The sequence below is a fragment of the Rattus norvegicus genome, chromosome 16 (assembly GCF_021556685.1).
Source record: "Rattus norvegicus strain SHRSP/BbbUtx chromosome 16, alternate assembly SHRSP_T2T, whole genome shotgun sequence".
Taxonomy (NCBI): domain Eukaryota; kingdom Metazoa; phylum Chordata; class Mammalia; order Rodentia; family Muridae; genus Rattus; species Rattus norvegicus.
The window spans coordinates 18,527,092-18,552,691 of NC_141549.1; the positions used below are offsets into that span (position 1 = coordinate 18,527,092).

At 54.6% G+C, this 25,600-nt stretch overlaps 3 protein-coding genes across 9 annotated transcripts; 2 read left to right on the forward strand and 1 right to left on the reverse strand.

The window, feature by feature from the left end:
* The first annotated feature begins 370 nt into the window (after positions 1–370).
* Jak3 (Janus kinase 3) lies at positions 371–12,541 on the forward strand. 5 transcript variants are annotated; one of them, XM_087587491.1, is made up of 25 exons: positions 371–476; positions 1,061–1,276; positions 2,030–2,222; positions 2,393–2,516; positions 2,895–3,006; positions 3,117–3,262; positions 3,467–3,752; positions 4,117–4,239; positions 4,322–4,479; positions 4,565–4,676; positions 5,318–5,504; positions 5,880–6,004; positions 6,094–6,225; positions 6,669–6,753; positions 7,054–7,181; positions 7,661–7,793; positions 7,930–8,081; positions 8,180–8,330; positions 8,804–8,943; positions 9,027–9,216; positions 9,391–9,515; positions 9,595–9,767; positions 10,546–10,663; positions 11,247–11,357; positions 12,004–12,541. In XM_087587491.1, the coding sequence occupies exons 3-25, from the start codon at positions 2,039–2,041 to the stop codon at positions 12,109–12,111; spliced, it is 3,303 nt and encodes a 1,100-aa protein (XP_087443617.1). In that variant the 5' UTR covers positions 371–476; positions 1,061–1,276; positions 2,030–2,038; the 3' UTR covers positions 12,112–12,541.
* Positions 12,542–13,129: 588 nt separating this feature from the next.
* Insl3 (insulin-like 3) lies at positions 13,130–14,564 on the forward strand. Of its 2 annotated transcripts, XM_087587323.1 has the most exons (3): positions 13,130–13,389; positions 13,941–14,006; positions 14,139–14,564. In XM_087587323.1, exons 1-3 carry the CDS (start codon positions 13,215–13,217, stop codon positions 14,348–14,350), a joined length of 453 nt encoding a protein of 150 aa, XP_087443449.1. In that variant the 5' UTR covers positions 13,130–13,214; the 3' UTR covers positions 14,351–14,564.
* Positions 14,565–15,403: 839 nt separating this feature from the next.
* B3gnt3 (UDP-GlcNAc:betaGal beta-1,3-N-acetylglucosaminyltransferase 3) lies at positions 15,404–24,843 on the reverse strand. 2 transcript variants are annotated; one of them, NM_001436901.1, is given in 4 exon segments: positions 15,916–16,913; positions 17,061–17,635; positions 18,518–18,565; positions 24,610–24,843. In NM_001436901.1, coding segments are annotated over 2 exon segments (1,137 nt in total). In that variant the 5' UTR covers positions 17,619–17,635; positions 18,518–18,565; positions 24,610–24,843; the 3' UTR covers positions 15,916–16,334.
* Positions 24,844–25,600: the final 757 nt, after the last annotated feature.

Sequence of the window (25,600 nt, forward strand, 5' to 3'; positions counted from 1 at the left end):
CTCATTAGGACCGGGCGGCCCAGAGGTTTGGGTTTTTTCCACCTGTAATTTTTTAACATTACTCAGAGTGTCTTTTAGAAGGTTAAAGGTTGGGGGTGGAGTGGAAACTGAAGCTGAAATGTGTGCTGGCTGCAGCAGGTCCCGGCCCGGGGCAGGTCCAGGTGGCTCCAAGGACACGCATGGACAGGAGCCTGGGGCAGAGTGGGGGTTTGGGAGTGGGGGGGGGTGTGCTCTGTGAATTCAGGTCCCCAGCAGCATCCCTGCCTTTCTGTCTCTGCCGGGCCTCTATCCCAGAAAGGTGCCCAGCGGCACAGGTTTCTAGTCTACCACCACCCGGGCCTCCCGCCCCGCCCCGCCCCCAGGGTGCCCTGACTTTCCGTAAATGACGGCGGCCAGGAAGCTCAGGGGCCGCACAGGAAGAAGCAGGGACTTTCCTGTCGCAGCCCCGGCTGCCCCCTGCCTCGGCTCGGCTGCAGGTAGGAGCGTGGGGCGCGGGCGCCGGGCGCGGGGGGTGCTGGTGCGGGCTGGGCGCGGGCGCGGGGCGCTGCCTAGACACCGCACTGGCGGTTCAGCAGCGCGCATGCGCCGCGACCTCCCCGCCCCCACCTTCCCGTCCTAGGAGCGGGAGGTAAAGGGCCCGAACTTTCCATTAGGTATAATCTCAAACTTCTTTAATATTCGTATCCGCTTTGTTGCTTTATATCTTACATTTTGGGGATGGCTGTCCGTCCGTAGCCCTGCTGGCCTGGAAGTCACTATGTAACCCCAAACCCATAGCAATTCTACAGCCTTCCCAGGAGCAACAAGAATTGGGGAAGACGATGATGGCTTTATTTTTTTTTAATACTTCTATAACATTTTAATCTGTTGTATTCTGAGTGATTGTGCTTTGCACACGTTCGGAGGTCAGAGGACAACTTGCCGGAGTGGGTTCTGTCCTTCCATCATGTGGATCCTGGGGACCAGCAGGCTTTACCCCCTGAGACAGGGTCTGATGACAGTTGTGGTACCACCACATCTGGTAATAGGTTAATGACTTTAAGTTCTCTATTTGAGACAGGATTTCTCTGTGTCACCCTGGAACTCACTCTGTAGACCTCGAATCCACAGAGGTTCACCTGCCTCTGACTCCGGAGTGCTGGGATTAAAGACATGCACCACCACTGCCGGGACAGATTTTTTTTTTTTTTAATTTTTTAAATACAATTTCATGCAGCCCAGACTGGCCTTGAACTTCTAATCTTCCGCCTCCATCTCTGGAGTTTTCTGGTAACAAGTGTGTACCACCATGCCTACTTTTGTTGTCTTATTACGGGAGGGGCACACATGCAGAGGTAGGAGGGCAACTTTACGCAGTTGGCCCACCCTTTCTACAGTGTGAGCTTTGGGGGTGAAACTCGTGTTTTTGGACTTGGCTGTGAGCCACCTTCCTGGCCTTGAGGACTGTGGTCTGAGCAGCTGAGGGGCTGTTTCCTGCCTTTTCTCACGTGCTCAGGCCCCGCCCCTTGCCCTCAGCAGCTCTGAGTGGTGGGAAGTGTATTCTCACTTAGGCCACTACAGGGAACGTCCCTGCAGTAAGGACCAAGGAAGAGCATAAAATAGATGTTAGACTTGGGGTTAAGTGGGCTGAAGAGAGACCAGGAAGGATTGGGAGACAACACAGGCCCCTGAGTGCCTATCCACAGGTTCATGAGCAGGGCCCCCATCACAGAAGCTTCTGGCTCCAGCCTAGATGACCCTGTGACCTTTAGACCCATAGGGAATAAGACAGTTGTCCCTACTAAAAACCTCTGCTTCCTGTTCAGGCCTGTTTCTGTATCTGCCATCAGTTGCTCATGCCTGCCTGGGGTATTGGCTTGGCTGGCCAGGCTAGGATGTGGAGGTTTGTGCATCGATTAATTGGTGATGTCTGCTGGGGTGCAGAGAAGTGCACAGACCAGAAGACACCTAGTCCCCAGCTTGTCTGTCACTCGAGGGAATGTGGCTCCTCTCCTCTCTTTCAGTCACACTCCCTTCTCTGCCTCTCTAGGCTATACTCATGGCACCTCCAAGCGAGGAGACGCCTCTCATCTCTCAGCGCTCTTGTAGCCTCTCATCCTCAGAAGCAGGAGCCCTGCATGTGCTCCTTCCTCCCCGGGGACCTGGGCCTCCCCAGCGACTGTCATTCTCTTTTGGGGACTACTTGGCTGAGGATCTGTGTGTGCGGGCTGCCAAGGCCTGTGGTGAGTGGGTCCCTAGATGACCAGGCCACTTAGTAGGGCTGAGCAACATCTTGAGAAAAGGAGTGCTGGGGCTTTGCGGGATGCGTAGAAGTTTGGTAAGGGAGGATCATGGGCTCAGCCTGTGTTGTTGCATTGGTGATTTGGGTGAACTGATGGGCCCATCTCTTCAGGCATCCTGCCCGTTTATCATTCGCTCTTCGCTCTGGCCACCGAGGACTTGTCTTGCTGGTTCCCCCCAAGCCACATCTTCTCCATAGAGGACGTGGACACTCAAGTCTTGGTCTACAGGCTACGGTAGGAAGTGAGCCCCTCTATTTACCTTCAGGGTAGTATTTCTTTCTCTTTTTTCAAAGATTTGTTTATTTATTATATATAAATACATTGTTGCTGTCTTCAGACACACCAGAAGAGGGCATCAGATCTCATTATAGATGGTTAAGCCACCATGTGGTTATTGGGATTTGAACTCAGGACCTCTGGAAGAGCAATCAGTGCTCTCAACTGCCATCTCTCCAGCCCCCAGAGTAGTATTTCTATTCAGTCTAAGTAGAGGATATTGAGACCAGAGAGGTTGGGCTGTTTGCTATAGGTAGGCCACACAGCACTTCAGTGACCCAACTTGGACTCTGGGAAGTCACAGCTGAGTGGACCACCCCATTCTGGAACCCACAGCTTTTATTTTCCTGGTTGGTTTGGACTGGAGACCTGTCACCGCTTTGGGTTACACAAAGATTTGACCAGTGCCATCCTTGACGTACATGTTTTAGAACACCTCTTTGCCCAGGTTGGTATTCTTCGGTGGGGAAGGCTCAACCTAGGGATGGGGGACCCCAAGGCAACATCTCAGCTCCCAGGACAGAACCCCACCTAACCAAAATCTTGTGGCCAACCCAGCACCGCAGTGACCTGGTGAGTGGGCGTCTCCCAGTAGGCCTTAGCCTGAAGGACCAGGGAGAGTTCCTGAGCCTAGCTGTGCTGGACCTGGCCCAGATGGCTCGTAAGCAGGCCCAGCGGCCAGGAGAGCTGCTGAAGTCTGTCAGGTGAGGGCCAGGGGCCAACTCTCCGTGGTCTCTTTTGGCTGCGGACCTGGGGCCCTATCGTTTCCCCTTACTGAACTCCTACAAGTACCTCCTTCCCAACGTCAACTTCTGCAGCCACCCTGCCGAAAGGTCCCCGATGTATGTCTCATGTGTCCTTCGGGTCCCCTTCACACCCTAAGAGCTCGGCGTGCCCCCCACCCACAGTTACAAAGCCTGTCTGCCGCCCAGCCTGCGCGACCTGATCCAGGGCCAGAGCTTCGTGACGCGCAGGCGCATCCGCAGGACCGTGGTCCAGGCGCTGCGCCGTGTAGTAGCCTGCCAAGCCGACCGCTACGCACTCATGGCCAAGTACATCCTAGACCTTGAGCGGCTGCATCCAGCGGCCACCACTGAGTCCTTCCTCGTGGGACTCCCGGGCGCCCAGGAGGAGCCGGGTTGCCTGCGTGTGACAGGGGATAATGGCATCGCCTGGAGCTCCAAGGACCAGGAGGTTCTGGGGCAGGGACTTGAGGAGCGGGGTCTGCGGGGAGGCGTGGCAATTAGTAAAGAAGGCAATCGGGAGGAACCAATCAGGAAAGGGGCCAGTCGGGCAGGACTGGCTGCACTACGGGGGTGGGGTTAATTAGAGGCGGATCCGCGGGTGGAGCTACCCAGGGACTGGACCTGGGGGCGTGACCAAAGGTTGGGACTAGATAGCGGCGGGGCCGGGCGGACAGGGATAGTCAGGATTGGGTCGGTGGGCGTGACTTGACGAGGCCAGTCTTAGTCCCCTTTCCCTGCCCCACGGGAAGCTGTGCTGGATCCAGGACTGTAATCCCCCGACTTCTAGCTTCTGTCTGTCCTTTCTTCTTCAGCTTTTCCAGACCTTCTGTGACTTTCCCGAAATCGTGGATGTCAGCATCAAGCAGGCTCCACGCGTGGGTCCGGCAGGGGAGCACCGGCTAGTCACCATCACCAGGATGGACGGTCACATCCTGGTGGGTCTTGGCACCCGTTTTTCTGGTGCTGACCCTGGGAGCGGGGTGGGCTCCATTGTTACTGAAGAGTTCTCCTGCGCAGGAAGCGGAGTTCCCGGGGCTGCCTGAGGCGCTGTCTTTCGTGGCGCTCGTGGATGGGTACTTTCGCCTGATCTGCGACTCCAGGCATTTCTTCTGCAAGGAGGTGGCACCGCCACGGCTGCTGGAGGAGGAGGCGGAGCTGTGCCATGGACCCATCACGTAAGGAGCTGGCCGGGGTCACAGAGGGGACGGGGTTGGGCAGCGGGAACTGTCTGGGTTGAACCTGGCTGCTGTCCTGGCCCAGGTTAGACTTTGCCATCCACAAGCTGAAGGCTGCTGGCTCCCTCCCGGGCTCCTACATTCTCCGACGCAGCCCGCAGGACTATGACAGCTTTCTTCTTACTGCCTGTGTCCAGGTTGGTTCACTGCTGGTGCCAGGATGGCTTCCTGAAGGAGGTGACACCTGAACTGGGACAGAAAGGGATGTTTCCATTTTTCCTTGAAGAGCACTGGCCTATAATCCTAGAATTTAAGAGACTGAGGCAGGATCAAGCTTACGGGCCAGCCTGAACTACATAGAGAAATTATGCACCAAAAATTGTGTGTGTGTGTGTGGGGGGGGGGAGTTGTCTCATGGGGGAAAGGTTTTTCTCCACCAAGCTTGAAGATGCTAATTTCATCCATGGCCTTCACAAGGTGAAAGGACAGAACTGACACCCATAAAGTGCCCTCTAGTCTCCACATGTGCACTGTGGCATGCATCAATACAGAAATGCACATACAAAATTTTTTTTTCGGAGCTGGGGACGGAACCCAGGGCCTTGCGGTTGCTAGGCAAGCGCTCTACCACTGAGCTAAATCCCCAACCCCCAACACATACATAATTTTAAGAACTGGAGAAGACTCAGGGAACACATTCCCGGCAGGGTAGGGGATGGGAGGTGGGGACAGCATCTGCAGAGGTTAGAGGCAGAACTGAACATACAATCCTTCAGGGAGAGAGGAAGGGGTGGGGGCTCTGCTCCAAACTCTGCTCAGGTCGAGGTCCTCTTTACAGACTCCTCTTGGCCCCGACTACAAGGGCTGCCTCATCCGCCAAGACCCCAGTGGGGCTTTCTCCCTGGTTGGTCTCAGCCAGCTGCACAGAAGCCTACAGGAGCTGCTCACAGCCTGCTGGCATTCTGGACTGCAAGTAGACGGCACTGCCCTGAACCTCACATCTTGCTGCGTCCCCAGACCCAAGGGTGAGTCATTTTTCCTCCAAGCAGCCCAGCAGCTCTCGGGTGGTGGCAGAAACCAAGAACTGAGGTGATTAGGACAACACAGTTTTTGGCTCAGTCTTCAGACACCAAGTCAGGTATTTTCAGTTGGCCACCGTCCCTCACTTCTTCCTGTGGGTGAATGTCACTGAGGTGAACCCCTGCAGGGACACGGCTCCCCAGTGTGGTGTCCAGGCTGACACAGATCATGGCAGCCTAGAGGGAACCCAGTGCTTTCAAATCAACCCCAAGTCCACATCTCAGGAGTGACTTCTGGGGGCACCCCAGGCTGAGTATGGGAAGTCCAAATCTTGGAAACCTTTGCCTCTGACCTCTGACCTCTGCTTTCTTGCCACCCAGAAAAGTCCAATTTGATCGTGGTGCGTAGGGGCCGCAACCCCACGCCTGCCCCCGGGCACTCCCCATCCTGCTGTGCGCTGACTAAGTTGAGCTTCCACACAATCCCAGCAGACAGCCTGGAGTGGGTGAGGGCCCCTTGAGCCAGATGGGTGAGAGCCAGGGCTGGGGCCCTTGGAAGACATGGACGCCACCATCAACTGTCTGTCTCTCCCAGCACGAGAATCTTGGTCACGGCTCTTTTACCAAGATCTTCCATGGCCATAGGCGGGAGGTTGTGGATGGTGAGACACATGACACAGAAGTCCTCCTGAAGGTTATGGACTCCAGACACCAGAACTGCATGGAGGTGTGGCAGGGACCAGAAAAAAAGGGCATGCAGGAGGCTTGCTGGGACCTAGAAGTTCAAGACCAGACTCGGGGACATAGTAGGACCCCATCAAACCAAAGTCGAGTTTAGCCACTCTGAGCTTGGCTGTAAAACCCAACATGAGGAGGCTGGAGAGGAACAGGGCTTGTGTGTGTGTGTGTGTGTGTGTGTGTGTGTGTGTGTGTGTGTGTGTATACATGTAGATGTCATGTCTAACTGATGGTGAACATGATTATCTGCAAGGCCAAGAGCAGAACCAAGAGAGGGTGGGAGTTCAGCTCTTCCCCAAGCCCATCACATCCTGAGAGACTTGAGATAGCTTCTAGTGGGGCTTCCAACGCTGGGCCTAACGGGAGCTGGTGAGCATTCCACCGGGGGCTCATGGGGAGGAATCCATATGACTTCTGCTCCTCTGCCCCCAGTCCTTTCTGGAAGCCGCAAGCTTGATGAGCCAAGTATCCTACCCGCACCTGGTGTTGCTGCATGGAGTCTGCATGGCTGGAGACAGTGAGCCCCACACCGCACCCCACCCCAGCCCCAGCCCCTCCTCCATTTTGCTTGACCTCCATGCCTCTGATAACCCACCTCACACCCCAGGCCCACTTTGATCCATTTCCACCTGGCTGCTAACTGCTAGTCAACATTGCCAGCTTGCAAACCCCCTCTGAATCTTGACTGTATCTATTCAGTGGAGCTGTTAGAAAAGAGAAGTCCAGCCTGAGCTAAGAGCAGAGGGCAGATGGGGCAATGTCTGCTGAGCACCTTGTCACTTGTGTCACCACCACCCCACTCTCCCCCTGTCCCCAGGCATCATGGTGCAGGAATTTGTGTACCTTGGAGCAATTGACACGTACCTGCGCAAGCGTGGTCACCTGGTGCCGGCCAGCTGGAAACTGCAGGTGACCAAGCAGCTGGCCTATGCCCTTAACTACTTGGTGAGTGTTCCTGTGTCCGTGTTTATTTCCTCTACCAATGAGGAAATGAAGAGTAGGCTCTGTAGTTTGTATAGGAGCTCGGTGAGGACTGAAGCAAGGAACAGGATGTGAGCCTGTTCAGGGGGTTGAGAGCATCAAGGACTGTAAACCCATGGGTGTCGAGGCCAGGCTGTGGGGGACAGGGCATAGAGATGGAAACTGGTAAGAGGAGAGGGTGTCTTGAATGGTGAGATTAGAGGCTTTAACTGTCCCTAAAGCCATGGGAAGGTAGAGAAAGGGGCGTGGTGGTTAAGGGTAGGTATGATTAGTGTAAGGGCAGGTTAGGGTCACAAGACATGTCTTCATGGACTTACAGTGACTGTCAAAGCCTGTTCTGTCTGGGCAGCATCAGGTAGGCTTTGAAGGATGCAGAAGAGTTTGCTTAATAGTGTTCATTCATCAAACACTCATCCACACTTCCCTGTTCCTGAAACACTTAGGAGGACAAAGGCCTCCCTCATGGCAACGTCTCAGCGAGGAAGGTGCTGCTAGCTCGTGAGGGGGTTGATGGGAATCCACCTTTCATCAAGCTGAGTGATCCTGGTGTCAGCCCAACTGTTTTGAGCCTGGAAAGTGAGTACAGGCCAGCCTCACCCAACTATACCCTGTGTCCTGTGTCTGCACACACAGTTACACAGGGCCTGCACTGGCAAAGGAGACCCGCTGTGCAGGAGGTGACCGTGACCATTCTCACTTCCACATCCTCCAGTGCTCACTGACAGGATTCCCTGGGTGGCCCCGGAGTGTCTCCAGGAAGCTGGAACGCTCAACTTGGAGGCTGACAAGTGGGGCTTTGGCGCCACCACGTGGGAGGTGTTCAGCGGGGCACCCATGCACATTACCTCGCTGGAGCCCGCCAAGGTCAGAGCAGGTCTCAGCCTTATGGATCTGGTGTGGTGAGGGTAGGGTTAAACCACGTGACGGGCATCTCAAACCCAAACGGAACACTCGCCCCTCAGAAGCTGAAGTTCTATGAGGACCGGGGACAGCTGCCGGCCCTCAAATGGACAGAGCTGGAGGGGCTCATCGCACAGTGCATGGCGTATGATCCTGGCCGGCGCCCCTCCTTCCGAGCCATCCTCAGAGACCTCAACGGCCTCATTACATCAGGTACCCTGGGGTGGAGAGGGTCCCCGAGCTGGGTCCCGGAAGGTTGCTGGCTCCAGCAGTCAATGTGAGCTAAGACAGCTGCTGGAACTAACCTGTGGCTAAGATAAAACTCAATCAGTATTTGTTTTGCAATGTAGTCCAGGCTAGTGTTTTACAGTGTAGCCCAGGTTGGCCTCTCAGACTGGATTTCTCTCTGCCTCATCGTCCTGGATTTGGTTTTATTTTGTTATCCGGGTCACAGGCTGGTGTCACTGTATGGCTCTGCCTCTCGGGTCCCCTTTGTGTCTGTAGCCCTTGGGATCCCACAGAGTGTGCCTTTGCCCGGACTGTGATCGTTCCCACTCCCCACAAAGTACCCGTGGGCATCTCATAATGCACAGAGAGAGCAAGTTTCAGATGGAGTTCACACACCAATTCAGTTTGGGGTTGAGGCACAGAAAGATACCCCACTTACTCATGTGACCCCTCCCTAGATTACGAGCTCCTCTCAGACCCCACACCTGGCATCCCGAATCCCCGAGATGAGCTGTGTGGTGGTGCCCAGCTCTATGCCTGCCAGGACCCCGCCATCTTCGAGGAGAGACACCTTAAGTACATCTCCCTGCTGGGCAAGGTGAGTGAGCGGAGCTTGTGGAGCGAGGCTTAAATTGGCGGGTGGGAGGGTCAGGCAGAAACTGCGCTCTCTTCCTCCCACAGGGGAACTTCGGCAGCGTGGAGCTGTGCCGCTACGACCCTCTGGGAGACAATACGGGACCCCTGGTAGCAGTGAAGCAGTTACAGCACAGCGGGCCAGAACAGCAGAGGGACTTCCAGCGAGAGATTCAGATCCTCAAGGCTCTACACTGTGACTTCATCGTCAAGTACCGGGGAGTCAGCTATGGGCCTGGTGAGAGGCGGCAGCAGCTCGGGAAGGGGTTTGAGTCCCGCTTCTACCCTTTCCCAGTTGGGGAGTGTTGAGCAAGGCCGTTAACCCCCATGAATCTCAGCTTCCATAGCTGGGGCTTGAGCGAACCAATGCACCCGGTAAAAGGTGCTCGAGAGCTACTTTCCCTATCCGCAGGTCGCCAGAGCCTGCGGTTAGTGATGGAGTACCTGCCCAGCGGCTGCCTGCGGGACTTCCTGCAGCGCCACCGCGCGCGCCTGCACAACGACCGCCTACTGCTGTTCGCCTGGCAGATCTGCAAGGTGCGAGGAGCATGGAGATCCGGATGGGGATTCTGGGGTCCGTGATCCCGGGCCCACATGCTATCACGGCCCCCTACAGGGCATGGAGTACCTGGGCGCACGCCGCTGCGTGCATCGTGACCTGGCTGCGCGCAACATCCTGGTGGAGAGTGAGGCGCATGTGAAGATTGCTGACTTCGGCCTCGCTAAGCTGCTGCCTCTTGGAAAAGACTACTACGTGGTCCGCGAGCCGGGCCAAAGTCCCATCTTCTGGTATAAGACCAAAACCCCTGGGTTGGGGATTTAGCTCAGTGGTAGAGCGCTTGCCTAGGAAGCGCAAGGCCCTGGGTTCGGTCCCCAGCTCCGAAAAAAAGAAAAGAAAAAAAAAGACCAAACCCCCTGACGCCACGCCCACTGAGCCCCAGACTCCCACACTTTACTGCCTCAAATCGGTCCACTTCTCAAGCCTTGCCCTCGCAGAGGCGCCGCCCACAGCAGGGTCAGCCCCGTAGCCACGCCCACGAGGCCACGCCCACAGCTTTATACCAGTACCCAGCCTAACTGCGTAGTCCGGACTACCCGACCCTCTCCACAGAGTGATGGTTTAACCTCATTGTTCTGGCTTCGCCCTCAGTGACCACAGTCAGCCAAGCCCTTCACAGGTCTCTTCTAGCTCCGCCCCTCCGCACGGCCCGGCCTTTCACGCTCCATGGGGTTCGCCCCTCTAACGTCACCCACTTCTGTCTATCTTTCTCCGCTTTCCCGTCGCTGGTTCCTCTCCTTATGGAACTTATACGTACCTGCATGCCTATCTGCCCCACGCACTTTCCCAGTTGCACATCATCCAAAGCCCCGTCCAATCCACTTAGAGTCTCACCCTCAACCTGGCCACGCCCACAGGTCCCCAGACAGCCTCTGAGCCGCCTTATGCAGTCTTGGCTTCTAGTCTCCTGACCACACCCCTTTCCTAGTCCCCCCAACCTAACCACACCCTGTCCACGATCCTTACTGGCCACACCCTTTTCTGACTACGCCTCTGTCCCGCTCTCAGGTACGCCCCTGAGTCCCTATCTGACAACATCTTCTCCCGCCAATCTGACGTGTGGAGCTTCGGCGTGGTGCTGTATGAGCTCTTCACCTACAGCGACAAGAGCTGCAGCCCATCCACTGTGCGTCGCAGGTCCCATCTCTCCCTCAGTCTTCTTCTGACCTCTAACCCTCCTCTTGACCTCCAAACTTTTCTCTTGTCTTCCAGCCTTCTCTCCTGACCTCAGCCCTTCTTCCCAACCTCCAGTCCTTCCTCCTGACCTCCAGACCACTTCTTGACCTCCAACCCTTCCTCCTGACCTCCAGTCCCTTTCCTCCTGACTTCCAGCCCCTGTCCTGACCCCAGCCCTCCTTCCTGAGTCACAGCTCTTTTTTTTTTTTAAAGATTTATTCATTTATTATATATAAGTACACTGTAGCTGTCTTCAGATACACCAGAAGAGGGCATCGGATCTCTTTATAGATGATTGTGAGCCACCATGTGGTTGCTGGGAATTGAACTCAGGACCTCTGGAAGAGCAGTCGGGGCTCTTAACCGATGGGCCATCTCTCCAGCCCCGAGTCCCAGCTCTTTTTCCTCACCTCCAGATCCCCTCCTGACCCCCACCTGCCCTCCTGACCCTTCAGGCCTTCCTTATGGTATCAGCCCCCTTCCTGACCCCAGCCCTCCCTTCTGTCCTGCCCTAACTTGCTCCTCTCCCACAGGAGTTCCTGCGCATGATGGGGCCTGAGCGTGAGGGATCCCCGCTCTGCCACCTCTTGGAGCTGCTGGCAGAGGGCCGCCGTCTCCCACCACCCTCCACCTGCCCTACTGAGGTGAGGGAGACAGACTCAAGTTTCCCAGTTTCCATTCCTGATTGACAGCATTGGTCATGACTGGGAAGGCTTTACATGAGGAGGCTCAGCTTCAAGGGCTTCAGAAATGTGGTTTTCACTTGTGTTGAGGCAAAGTCTTGCTATGTAGCCTCCTCTAGCCTGGAACTCGACATCCTCCTGCCTCAGTCTCTTCTGGACTGAGAAGACAAATGCAGGTGCCACCACCACCACTCTCAACTCCACATTTTAGTGTTTCTTTTATTATTTATTTTTTACAGTGCTGAGAATTGAAGGCACATGCTAGGCAAGCACACATCCTATGTCATGACAATGAAGGGGCCTCGCAGGCCACTCCCGGGCATAAGTGGATCTTGTTGGAGGAGCCACTAGAGTTCATTCCCAGTAGGAAGCAGAGCTATGAGAGAAGCAGATGTGTTGCAAGGTGGGGAATGTGTGCCCGTCACTCTAGCCATCAGCAGGCCAGGGCAGGAAGATTACCACAGGCAAACTTAGTTTCTGTTCAGAGATCCATAGGGAGCCACGGAGAGCTATGGAGCAGTGGGGTGACTTCGAATGTGTGCCATTGAACTGAGTGGAAACCACGCCTCTCAGCTCAAGCACCGCCCACCTTGCTTCCCACCATCAGGTTCAAGAGCTCATGCAGCTGTGCTGGTCGCCCAACCCACAAGACCGGCCAGCGTTTGACACCCTGAGCCCCCAGCTGGATGCGCTGTGGCGCGGAAGCCCCGGATAGCAAGCAGCCAGGGATGAGCGTGAGCTTGGTTCCTATGATCTGGCTGTGTGACTTCAGGCGGGAAGCTGTCCCTCTCTGGGCCCCAGCACCCCCAATCCCCTCTGGCCACCTCTTCCCATCATTCTTCCCTCCCAGAATGGGGATGTTAAATAAGTGACCCCAGGCTCTGCACGGTTGTCATTACCTCTGGAAATGCTTTACTAGCAAGTCTGCCTTCTGCAGAACTCACAACCCCAGGTCCCAAGAGCACCCTAGACTTGGCCAGAAACCCACCCAGACCCCCAGACCCTCTCTTGACCCTAGGTCTGTGCCCAGTCCCTTGCTCTCCTGTCCATGGGTTTCTTGGGGGCTGTGAAACCTCAGCATGGTCTCCTGAAAGATTGGGTTCTGGGAGTGTTTGTTGAATGAATAAATGAATTCAATAGAAAAATAGTTTGTGGTTGGAGTTGGGGTATAGGAGAGCTGGCTTACAGTGGGGCAAGTGTGGGGATGGGGGAGCACAGCTGGGAGAGGAGAGGTCTTGGCCAGACCCCAAGGACACCCCCTTCCCTCCTGCCCAGCTGCATGCAGTCCTTGGCTCGCCAGGGGAGCTGGTTCCGGGCAGAGGCAGTGCAAGGGGCAGAGGCCAAGGCTGGAGCTAGGCTGAACCAGCCCTGTGCACCCCAGGACAGTGCCTGCAGTCACCCACCACAGTCAGGAGGTAGAGGAACAGGAGAAGAACCATTTAGACTTATCCTCCCGTCTTCCAGCCTCAGTTTCCCTCTTTGACAAAACCAAGTCATAAATACCTCCTCCCATCTCCTTCACAGCCCAAACTGCCTCCAACTTACAGCAATTCTCCTGCCTCAGCTTTTTCACTGCTAGCAAGACTGTCAACCTTACAAAAGGGGAAGGGCACTTGGCTTGTTTTAAATGTTGGGGGGCGGCTCCTGGCACAGTGCTGCACCTGGGAGAGGGACTTCAGGGTCCCAAGCTGGACACACAGCCCCTGACCGTGACCTGAGCCTCGACCTCCTCGGTGCTGCTCGTCGTGTTCCCTCCAAGGCCCATGGGCGGCGCAAGGCGGCTATAAGGAGCGTCCTTACCCGCTGCCTCCTGCCACCATGCACGCACTGCTGCTACTGCTGCTCCTGGCTCTAGGGTCCGCGCTGCGCTCCCCACAGCCCCCGGAGGCGCGCGCCAAGCTCTGTGGTCACCACCTGGTGCGTGCGCTGGTGCGGGTGTGCGGTGGCCCGCGTTGGTCACCCGAGGCCACGCAGCCTGTGGACACCCGCGACCGTGAGTGGGGACAGGCGGGGCAGATGGATACGCATGGATAATCAAGTAGGAAGACGCTGGCATAGTGACGCCCCCTCCTAATAGGACTCTAAGACTAGAGTCCTCATGGACTTTTAAGTTTTCCCTCTTTTTGGATGTTTGAGACGGAGTCTCAGTAGCCCAGGCTGGACTCAGACTAACAGTGTAGCCATCCAAGGAGAACAGTGAACTGCTTGCCTCACTTAGACTTGTGTACTTAGCTGACTGGCACGAGCCACCACTTGGTTTATTGTTTACTAAACAATACAAGACAGACTCACTAGGAAACCTAAAGTGACTTCAAAGTCACAGGAATCCTGCCTCCGCACCTCCAGTTCTGGGGTCACTGGGATATGACCCTCTTTGGGGATTGTGGGTGAGGACTCTACCTCCAGGCCCAGAGAACAGAAGAGGACAGAGGTCCCTGTGTCCCTGTGCCCAGCCGGTGATGTGGGAATGTATGGCCCCCTCCTGAAGCAGAGGGTGCCATCCAAGGGGCCACAGGGCAAACCCAAGACTGCGTGCAATTCTAGGGACCTCACCCTTCCATGGCCACAAACTGGGGTGCACAGGAGGCATACAGGCACACAGAGTTGGAGGTGAGTGTGGGCACCAGCTGGGAGTTATGTAGTATTCAGCAGGCGCTCTTTATGTGCTCCTTTGTCTCTGGGAATATAATAAATGTGGCCAGTATTTGGGAGGGACTTAAGCTGATTTCTCCTTGCCCACAGGGGAGCTGCTGCAGTGGCTGGAGCAACGACATCTCCTGCACGCGCTCGTGGCCGATGCGGATCCCGCGCTAGACCCGGACCCCGCGCTGGACCCGCAGCTTCCTCACCAGGCTTCTCAGCGCCAGCGCCGCAGTGTGGCCACCAACGCTGTGCACCGCTGCTGTCTCACTGGCTGCACCCAGCAAGACCTTTTGGGTCTGTGTCCCCACTGAAGGATTGTAGGGCTCAGGTGGTGTGTGTCAATTATTCCCCACCTCACAGCTGTGCCAATGAAACACCCCCGGATTGCCTTGGAGGATCCCTAGTTTATTCATAGATCCCAGAAACCAAGGACCACAGGTCCTGTCCCCAGGGAGCCCCATCATGACCTGTGCCCACCTCCTCCCTGTGGGCCAACAGTCTAAATAAAAGAGCAACTTGATGTTTTCTTTTGTTTTGTTGTTGTTGTTTTTACATGGGGCGGGGGGGGGCAGCAGGTTGTGACCCTACTCTGGTCACACATGGAGTGGACAGGAGGCACCACAAGGATCCACTAGGGAAACTAAGGAGTGAAGCCCTTTACACAGCTGTGAGGTACACAGTAGGCCCACAATGGACAGTACAAGACTGGGCTGGGACCTGGCACCTGAAGCCCCAAACACACCAGGTATGTTGCACAGTGTTATCCCAGGCTGGGGAGGTAAGGGGATCAGGAGTTCAAGATCATGTTTGGCTCTAAGGGTTAGCCTTGGCTATCAAGGCTAGCCTGGGCTACATGAGACCCTATGTCTAAAGGGAAAAAAAATAACTACAAAGTGGTAGGCAGTGTAGGATCAGAGCTGGGGTCATCCAGTGCTGAGGCAGTCAGGTGTGGGAGACAGGAATGGTCTGGAATGCTCTGTGTTCTACAGGCTGAGGTTTTGGGAGCTATGAAGGATGTGAGAGCTGGGTGGGAGGAGCTGTGCTTAGATTCACCACACTGTGTCCACCATTCCCCTTGGGAAAGAAGCTCAAAAACAATAGGGGAGTGTAGTGAGAATTTGGGTTTCTTTAAAAAAAAAACACAGAAATACTGTCCACAGCAGCTGACTATGATCTGCCCCGTGCTCTAGCAGGGGTGCAATTTTGCAGCTGCAGATAGTTTCTGCCATTGTGTGATGTTTGGAATTCCGGGGACTCTTTAGAAGGTAGGACCCAGAGGATGGGTTGTTTTTGGTGGTTGAGGTTTGTTAAGTAGTCATCCTCGAAGAAGAATCAACAAGAAGAAATCAGATTTTCTGACAGCGAAGATGAAACTCGCCCCCAAGGAATCTAACAATAGTGTCACCTCTTTCCAAGTCCTGAGGCTTTATTCAGAGATCTCCTTTCCTTCCTCTCTATCCTTTTTCCCTCTCTTAACTGGTGTTAGGGGGCATTGCAAGGTTGGAAGCAAAAGAAACCACAAAGTAGCTACAGGAGAGGAGGGGGACTGGAGACACATACAGCCATGCTGTAGATGGGAATGTGTTACAGTGACACCTGAGGATTTGTTTGTTTCTTTAGTTAATATTGAAGGTCAGAGAGAGGTGGGGCAGGGCAGATGGTGTTAAAATTTGAGTAGTGTGGGAAACTAAAAGGGGCTGGTGAGAGGGCTCAGTGAATGAAGGTGCCTGTTGCCAAGCATGAGGATCCGAGTTTAAGCCCCAGGAGGCACGCAGAGGAAGGCAGGACCCGGCTCCTTTCCTAAATAATAAAATAAAAAGATGGCAGAGCCCCGGGTTACATCACACACACCCACAACACACAGTACACTGTCACCTTCAGCCTTCTATGGTCTTTATTTCCTGCCATCTCCATCTGTGGGACACAGGACCCTTCCTACCCCTGTGGTTCTCCTAGTTCTTGGAGGACACTAGTGGGGGTCAAGTCAAGATTTGTGAGCTCCTCAATTTGAAATTCACCTTGTTCCTCTGCCCCAATTTCTTCGAGACCTGAGAAAGGCCATGGCCCAGTCTGAGGCGGGAGCCTGACACCCATGGGCTCTGCCCACAGCACTTTTTGCTTAGCAGCCTCTCAGAGCCCACTCAGAGTGTGCCCTGAGCAGTACGAGGAGGGTTTCCAAGTGTACTTAGGAGTTTGCCCGGCAGACGGTAGCCGGCTCAGACCCACCTTGCTGCTCCTCACTTTGAACCTCTCCTTGTAGTTAGTTAACCCTTTGCACTTGAATGAGGACAGGAGTCAGGGGTGTCGACCCCCCAAACCTGTCAGTAGGGGGGGGCTCTGCCTGCCGCAGGCGAGCTGAGGCCGGCTCAGCGCATCCCACATCAGCAGCATCTCGAAGGGCAGGAAGCGGTGCACGAGGAGCAGGTCGCGGTAGAAGCAGGGGTCGAAGGATGACACACGCGGGCTAGGGGGGAGCACACCCGCCGTGCGCACTCCGCTATGCGCCCCGGGCGCCAACCCCTGCTGCTGCAGACACATGCCCAGGAACACGTCGTCGATGGGGAAGATGGGGAGGACGCGCGCTGCGCGATGTAGCGCGGCCATGGTAAAGCGTGACAGCAGGAAGCCGCCGCCGCCGCAGTAGGGCGGGTACTTGTCCTCAGCTGTCACCAGAGTGGGGATGAAGTACTTGCTCCAGGGCACTCGAATGGGACCCACGTTCTGGATCAGGTGCCCCACGAAGAGGTGTTGGTCCGGGTCGCGGCCCTGCAGGTAGGTGACCATGTTGTCCGTATGGGCGAACACGTCGTCGTCCCCGTTGAGCACGAAACTGGCGTTGGTACAGTGGGTTCGCTGCCACTCCAGGAAAAGGACCTACAGGTGGAATGGGTGGGGGCAGGAGCCGGTTTGTGGGCTGGCAACACATCGGAAGTCCTCCCTGTTGTAAACCCTCCCCATCCCGATTTCTCTGAGTGGGTCTCTTACGTATACTTCCCGTGCCCTCCCCGATACATCGCACACCTGCTTAAGTGTCAGGTTAAAGAAGGAGTCATGGAAATCCCACTGGAGAATGTCGCCGTATGCCTTTGCCTCCAGCTCTAGCAGCCGGTTGAATTTGCGCGCCTGCTGGGGATCGCGGTCTGAGCCCACGAGGAAGAGGCGGCGCAGCGACGCCCCGCGTACTCGTCTCTCACGCGCCCACGTCGTGCGCAGCACCTGGCGGCGCCCGTAGTTCGCGGGCGAGGACTTGATAGCGAGCAGCAGGAACGCGGGCTGCGCGCACTTGGTCGCCTTCGGCTCCCGAAGCACCGCGAAGTCGCGGCAGTGGCGGTAGAGCAGGAAGTCGCGCACGTGCGAGGGCAACCGCGCGAAGGCGCGGTGTGCGGACACCGACAGATTGGCCCGGCACGGGGCGGGGTGCGCGCGGGAGAGGTCCGGGGCCCACGCGGGGTCATCCTTAGGCTCCGTGGGACTCTCGGGGGCGGGGCAGCTGGGTGGTGACTGGCAGGTCAGGAGCAGCAGCAAGGCGGCCAAGGCCAGGAGGAGGCTCACGACAGGGCGCAGCCGCGGCAGCCGCATGGCGTGGGAGGCGGGGCCTAGAGCAAGGTCACAGATCTGAGAGTTCCCTCGGGCCCGGCCTCCTCCCCCCCCACCCTCAACCGGCATTGACTGTCGCTGAATTTGAACCCACCCATGGCCCCACTGCCCTTCGACCCTAGTAAAGTTTTCTTCAGCAAATACCTCAAACTCAGAGAGATCCTCTTGCCTCCGCCTCCTGAGTGCTGGGGCTAAAGGTGTGAGCACTGATGTCCTACCAGGAAACTTGTATTCCTTCCTCAAAACCCACTTCAAATGACCCGTTTTCCACGGTTCCCTCATGGACGCCCCCACACCCCCCAACTCCTGCCTTGACCCTTTGTGGCCTCTGCCAGCGTGAAGTGGGTACCAGGCAGAGGCAGGGGCAGAAAGAACTTGATGTTTGTGGTAAACCCTTATAAATCTTGCAGGCCCCCCTTAATGATCTCTGTTTTCGGAAGGACACACTGGCCTCAAACTTGATCTGTAGATGAGGATGGATCTGATCTTTGCCTCCTCCTGTCCCTATGTCCTGAGTGCTGGGAAGAGAGCTTTAGCCAGGCCTGTCTGCCCTTACGGGTGCTGCAACCCTTTCTCAGGCTCCTCAGCCTCCTGTGTATGGCCTGTGCTGTCTGTGGTGTCTTCTAGGCCTAAAGGGTGTTGCTGCAGCATACAAGCGCTCGATCAGACTTTTAGCAGAACTTACTCCTTCATCAAACACTATTGGCACTCAGAAGCACACCTTCACCCTTGGAACCCAGAGCTGCCTTCCCCAACTTGACTGTGTGCCCCGCCAATGTTGTCTGCAGGTATTCAGGGACCATGACACCCCCAAGCCACAGCACACAAAGCATTTCCAGCCATAAGTGTTTGTTGAAAGATTGTTGAACCTTGCCCCTTACCTCAGTCTGTCTTGGGGTATCTGCTGTCCCAGGTCTCTTGGTTGGTACCTAGAACAGTGTGGGCCATTAACAAGTGTCCTTGACACTGTAAGCATCAAGCAAACCCACTGTGCTAGTGCCTGGACAGAGGTTGGCTTCCTGGTTCTGCACCATGTGTTCTGCTGTGTGACCCTGACACAGTGACTTGACCTCTCTGAACCTCCAGGTATAACAAGATGGACCCCATGTAAAAATACCACAGAGATCTCCTGCCACAGGACCTTAGCACAGACTATTACTGTTTAGTAAAAATCCTTCACTGTAGCTGTCTTTTTGCTACTTTGTGGGTGTTTTTGTTCCAACCCTGTCCACCCTTTCAACCCCATAGTTCTAGATAGGAGAAAAGAAAGGATAGAGAAGAAAGGGTGACATTTTCATTAGACTACTTCCTGCTGCTTAAGGGCGACGAGTTTCTCGGGGTGTTTGATCTTCACTGTCAGGATATCTCATTTCTTCTTTGCTTGTGACTACTTAACAAACATCAGCTAACAACAACCACCCATCCCCCACCTTCCCAGGCCTAAGCATTTATATATTGTGGAGGTTTGAATATGCTTGGCCCAGCACTATTAGAAGGTGTGGGCTTGTGGGAGGAAGTGCTTCACTATGGGGGTACGCTCCTCCAAACCATGTGGGTGCAGTCTTTTCCTTTCTGCCTTTGGACCCACTTCTGCCTGGATGCTGCCATGCCTTGATCATGAACTGAACCTCTGAAAGCATAAGCCAGCCTCAATAAACATCCTTTATAGGAGTTGCCGTGGCCATGGTGTCTCTTCACAGCAATAGAAACCATAACTAAGACATACACACACCCGCTGAAAAGTTCCCACAATTCCAAAAGTCACACGATTGCAGAATCATCTGCAACTGGCAAAATCACACTCCTACTAGAGCATGAGGCAAATCATAGTCAGTTGCTGTGGACGGTCTGAAGCAGCCCCATCTCCCACAGCTGGGTTGAAAATGAAAACATTCTTTTTTTTTTTTTTTTTTGGTTCTTTTTTTCGGAGCTGGGGACCGAACCCAGGGCCTTGCGCTTCCTAGGCAAGCGCTCTACCACTGAGCTACTACCCCAGCCCCGAAAATGAAAACATTCTTACAATATTTCTGTGTTTTTTACAGAAACCAAAACTCCAGAAGTCTCACTACACTTCACAAAGGAAACACTTCATAAGCTGCACCGTCTACCCAGGCTATGGACAGATCCTATGAACAGCGGCCAGACCCCTTGCTATGGGTTGGAAATACATTCATTAGTTCATTCATTCATTCATTTGATGAATATATATCGGACTCTCAGGTTTTTCCGAAGTTTGAGCAACTTCAGCTGACTGTGTGCCTGGCCCTTTAAAGGACCCTGTGGCCTTCAATGTTGGCCGCCTTTTGGAATTCTGGGAACAGGAGAGCATTAAAATAAAAAAGCCAGCCAGGCCAAGAGGAGAGGAGGGCCAGAGAAGGACAGCTGTTGTGAGGAGAAAGACCGAGAGCTGGAGACAGCTGAAAGGGCAGTGGGCTAGCAGAAAGAGAAGACAGTTGGTGACAGTTGTGTCAGGAGAAGCTGACCTAGCCAGAGAAGCCACTGTGAGAACAACCCAGGGAGAACCCACAAAAAATAGCTGGAAAGAAAGAAAGAGAACAAAAGAGAGAAAGAAGGAAGGAAGAAAAGAAAGAAAAGCTACAGGCAGGGAGAAGACTCCTCCTACCTAGGCTTGACCTAACACTTAGGGTAGACCTCTCATTGGCCTATGGGAGACCACCTAAGGTACAGGCTAGAACTCTCACTGGGAAGCAGAGAGCAATCCCTTGTCCTACACACACACACACACACACACACACACACACCACAATGTGGGGGTTTGTAGTGAGGGTTTTGTTTTGTTTTGTTTTGTTTTTGTTTGTTCGTTTTTTTTCTTTTTTTCGGAGCTGGGGACCGAACCCAGGGCCTTGCGCTTGCTAGGCAAGCGCTCTACCACTGAGCTAAATCCCCAACCCCGAGGGTTTGGTTTCTTTTCTTTTTTTTTTTTTTTAAAGATTTATTTTATTTATTATATATAAGTACACTGTAGCTGTCTCCAGATACACCAGAAGGGGGCATCAGATCTCTTTACAGATGGTTGTGAGCCACCATGTGGTTGCTGGGAATTGAACTCATGACCTCTGGAAGAGCAGTCGGGTGCTCTTAACCGCTGAGCCATCTCTCCAGCCCGAGGGTTTGGTTTCTTAAAACAAACAAACAAACAAACAGACAAACAAACAAACAAACAGTTATGTTATGAAAACATGTTTTTTCTTCAATTCTGGGTGTGGGAGATGGGGACTGCTTCAGGCTGTCCACAGAGGCTATTTGCCTGGTGCGTGTTCCAGCAGGGACATGATTCTGCCAGCTGCAGATAGTCTGATTCTGAGAAGAGAGTATAAATGCCAGAGGCCAGAAAGGGCCGAAAGAACTTGGAAGAAAGTGGGGGTAGGAAGGAGGAGGAGGGGGAGGAGGGGGAGGAGGAAGAGGGGGAGGAGGAGGGGGGGAGGAGGGGGAGGAAGAGGAGGATGAGGCGGCGGTGGCGGCGGCTGCTCCTGGTAGCTATTGTTGCAATTTGACCAGAAGTTTGAGATACCCTGACAAAATGAACTAGACCTGCACCTCTACAGCAGGAAGTAGTCTAAAGAGAACAACGCCCCTTTTTCCTGTAACCTTCTTTCTCCCCTATCTGGAGTTTGTGCGTTGGAAGGAATAAGGGATGGAAGAGCGGTATATAAAAACTCAATAAAAGGGGCTGGGGATTTAGCTCAGTGGTAGAGCGCTTACCTAGGAAGCGCAAGGCCCTGGGTTCGGTCCCCAGCTCCGAAAAAAAGAACCAAAAAAAAAAAAAAAAAAAACCCTCAATAAAATAGATTTTAAAAATTATGCATGTAGGGGTTCAGGAGAGGGAGGTGGCTGGCCTGGCTTGGGGGGGGGGACCTTGAAGAATGTGTATGGGGAGATCATAAACCTCTGGGCCTTTGGCTAGGGATACTGGGGCGGGAACCTGCATGGGTGGGTGGGGTGTAGCACTGTGAGTGAATGCTGTGGGCCTGGATGCCCCAACACCAGCAGGACACTGTGGGACATTGTGTCTGGGAACTCAAGGTTACAGATGTGAGGATTCAGATCCATTCTGCTCTGCCCCTGACTGTGAAACCAGTTCCGCCCAGGGCAGTTTGACCCAGGAAGCAATTTGAGCTGCTACCTCCCCACTCAGGAAGTTGAAATAAGAGGCCTTGCCTAGTGCTTAGGCCTCCCAGCGCGGTGATGGCTGCTGCCTGCACCCAGGAGGCACCAGGGTCTGCAGTAGAGGTGGGGTTGAAGAGGGCGGTGGGAGTGGGGGTGGGGATAGAGGAGATCCCGTAGTGAGGGCTAAGGGTGTGGCCAGGGGAGAGGGGTGCCCTAGAATCCCATAGTGAGGAGCTGGGGTGTGGTGTGGGGAATGTGACAGCCTAGAACCTCCAGTGAGGGACTGAGAGTGTGGCTCACGGTGGAGCTCCTGCCTGCTGTGCTAGTTACTGTCCCTCCCCCACTGCACACGCCTTTAGTCCCAGGAGGCAGAGGCAGGAGGAGCTAGATCTATGAGTGCTTGCCAGCATGGCCTATAGAACAAATTCCAGGACAGCCAGGGCTACACAGAGAAACCCTGTCCCAAAAAACAAAGACAAACAATAACCAAAACTCAAAAAGCATAAACCACAGGCGTGTGCCCAGAGACCCAGTGACTAATTCCTGAATATTTGGTCCCTAAGCCCCAGGGACTCTCAGTGCTGCGCCATCTTGTTCAAGAGATAGTAACGAAAAATAAACAGTTTGAGAACTACACACAGAACCTTCCTCCTGGGGCCGAGCTCGCAAAGGGCCATGGACTGTGTAACAGATAATATTGCCCTGAAGAACACCACAGTTCCCAGACACTGGCCATACAATTATTAACATTGCTGAATTGGATCAGTAATTACAAACTAACCAAATGGTAACGAGCCACAGAACATAAAGAAAACGGTTATCAATGAGATGTTACATGTTAATGAACCATTGCATACTAAGAACACATCGGATACTAAAGAGGCGCTGTCTAATAAAGAGTATCAAAGTTGAAATCCATGCCCCACCAGTTGACACGAACAGGTCTAGGCCAATGACCTAATTAGTGAGTGACTCAGAGTCTGTGCTTCATAGCAATGCTGCGATTATTAATGATTTTAATCATTTAATAATTAGTCATAGGAATATTAATGAACTTTATCTTAATATTAATGAGCCACAGAATGCTCAAACACTGCATCTTGAGATGGGCTGAGCTAGTACTCCATGAGCCCCTGGCTCCCCCTGCTCTGGATGGACCCTGAACTGGCGGCAACCTTCAGAAGGCTATTGGGTCAGGGGAATGACACATGCTCAAAGAGGCATCTGGGAGCGGATGTTCATATTTTCTGGATCATTTTCCCAAAGTGAGGGATGCGGAGGATGCTGGGAGCTTCTGGAAAGGTCCCTTCTGTGCGTCCGGTCCAAGCGTGGGGTCCCTTTGTACCCTTACCCTGAGCCCCAGGCTGGGCGGAGAGAGCTGATCACCTGACCCCATGGCAGCTCCAGTCAGGCTTGTACTAGCTCCTTAATGCTGTGAAGTTTCTTTTTACAAGGAGCCGAGATTTTTATGGACAAAAAGAGAGTTACTATAAAGATAAAGCTATGGAGGTCTTGGCCCAGGTCCTGGCGGGGACCAAGCTGTGCCCCGCCTGTCTTCACACCCCAGCTTCCTGGAGGCCGCGCCCCGCCTTCATACCCCAGCTTCTTTGAGACCTTCCAGCCCGTCCTCCACCCTCGCTCCAAGAACCGGGACGGAAAAAGCCAAGATCACGACTGTCAGCCCAGCCCGCCCCACTTCCCAGACAAGGAACCTGACTGAGGCTGGGAAGGTCCTTTCCCTTCCAATAGGCAGAGCAGCCTCATAGGCCTAGCCTCTGGGGTCACCCTAGATCCTCATCCTCTAAGCGGGTCCCATTACCTCTTCCCTCTTCCGGTGACATTTACATCAGGATTACAATAACCTCTTTAATTTTCACAATCAAAGATAAATGTCAGAGACACAAGTTCCCTATAATCAAGAGTAAAGTAAACACGCGGGCCCCAGCCCCACCCCTGCTGGGCTATTGTGGGACCCAAGCAGGGGGGTCAGCTCAGCCCAGGGGCTTGGACCAGGAGCCCACGTCTCCCTCCACCTGGGAGAAAGGGAGCAAATACCCACGGGTCTCCGGACCTGGGGGGGGGGGGAGCAACAGAGAAGTCTCCTTCCTAGGGGTCCCTACGGGACCTTCACAACCTCAGCTATTGAGGGGAAACGCCACGCCCAGGGGAGGGGATCCTGCCTGGGTTGGCTGCGCAAACACTGACCAGATGGGCACCAACTAGTGTCCCCTAAACGGCCGCAGCTTCCCTTCCTGACTCCATAGGCTGTGACAGACCAGGATGAGGAAGTGAAAGTGGAGACGGAGCACTCAGGAGGAAGGTAAAATGTTCAGAGCCAGTCTCAGAAAAAGGTGGAAAAAGTAAAGAATGGGAAATTTACTCCAAAGCGTCAGAACCTTGGTTAGCAACACAGACTTTACCAATTTAACTATGGTGACAGATGACTACTCGCTGAACTGCCACCATGCCTCTCAGTTTACCTTCACCGCAGCCTAACTCGCATCTAGGGAAACTGAGGCTGGGAGTACGAACGCTTCTCATCGGAGTTTCCCCGGTGTCAGCGTGAAGATAAAAATAAGATTCTCGGTTGTCTGAAAACGCGGTGGTTTCACAAACTCAAAAAAGGGAAACCGAGTCAGAGTCGAGGCCGCGGGGCTGTGCAGACACGAACTGGGGAAAAGCGCGGGCTCCTGATCCTGGAGTGCGGCGGGACTAGGTAACGGCGTCGGCGAGACCCGGAGCCCCAGGAGCGGCCGGAGCTGTGGAGCATCTTCAGCGCGGTGCGGCTAGAAAGCGCCCCAGACCCCAACCTCGCCCGGTGCCCACCCAAGACTCTGGCACTCACCGCGGGCGCCGGCTCCAGACAGCCCTGGAGGCCACACTATTTTTACCTGGGCGTCCGCCTCGCCCTGGCTCTTGGCAGCTCGCCTTACTCCGCCTCTTTCCCCGTTCTCTTTCCTTACTCCTTCCTCCAGCAAGAGGAGCTTCCGAGTGGCCAAGGAGAAAGTCCTCCCTCCCGCCGCCCCCTCAGTCCCCTTCTGGCTCCTTGACCTCGTCCCTCTCCGTCCCGTTCTTCACTGTGGTCTTGTCCTTCCCCACCTGTCTTTCTACCTGGACTGCAGCTCCTCCCCTGCCTCTAGGCCCCACCTCCCCTCCAGATTGCCCAACACGCAGGTCCACGTCTCCACCCCCACCTCCCCTCTTTCTTGGCCATGCCCATTCACTTTGACCCTATCCCTCCTTCCAGTGAACACCTCTATTCTCAACCTGACCTCTTCCTCCTCCTGTCCTACCCCTCCCCTGGCGGACTCTAGCTCCCACCAACCCCTCCTTCATTTAGGGCCTCCCATCTCCTTCTCCCACCCCACTGTGAGGGAGCAGGAGCTCCCGGTGATAAGCTGTGCAGTTCTGTCTGTCTGCTACTGCGCCCCTCCCACAGTTCAGTCCAGGCTGCAACCTCCGCCCTCCTTCCCCAGTTCAGCCCCAGCTGTAGCCATCCCTTCAATTCAGCCCATGATGCAACCGCTCCGCTCCCCTTCCCTCCCTCTCCCCAGTGCAGGGTTAGGAGACATTCAGCTGGCAGGACAGTGAGCCCTGAGACTTAGAAGATCCCAGAACCTTAAAACCTGCCAGTAGGCCCTCCAACTCCTAAATACCAGAATCAGGTGTCAATCCCTTGGGAGTGTCTCCAACCCATCCCCTTCCTCAAAAGTTACCCCAAAAACCTTCTGTCCTAGTTCCAGGCCCTAGTAGCCTGCTGGAGGGAGAAGTAAGTCACTAAACTGGAAACTGAGTCCTCCTGACACTGGTTCCCAATACACAGTGGACAGAGCTCC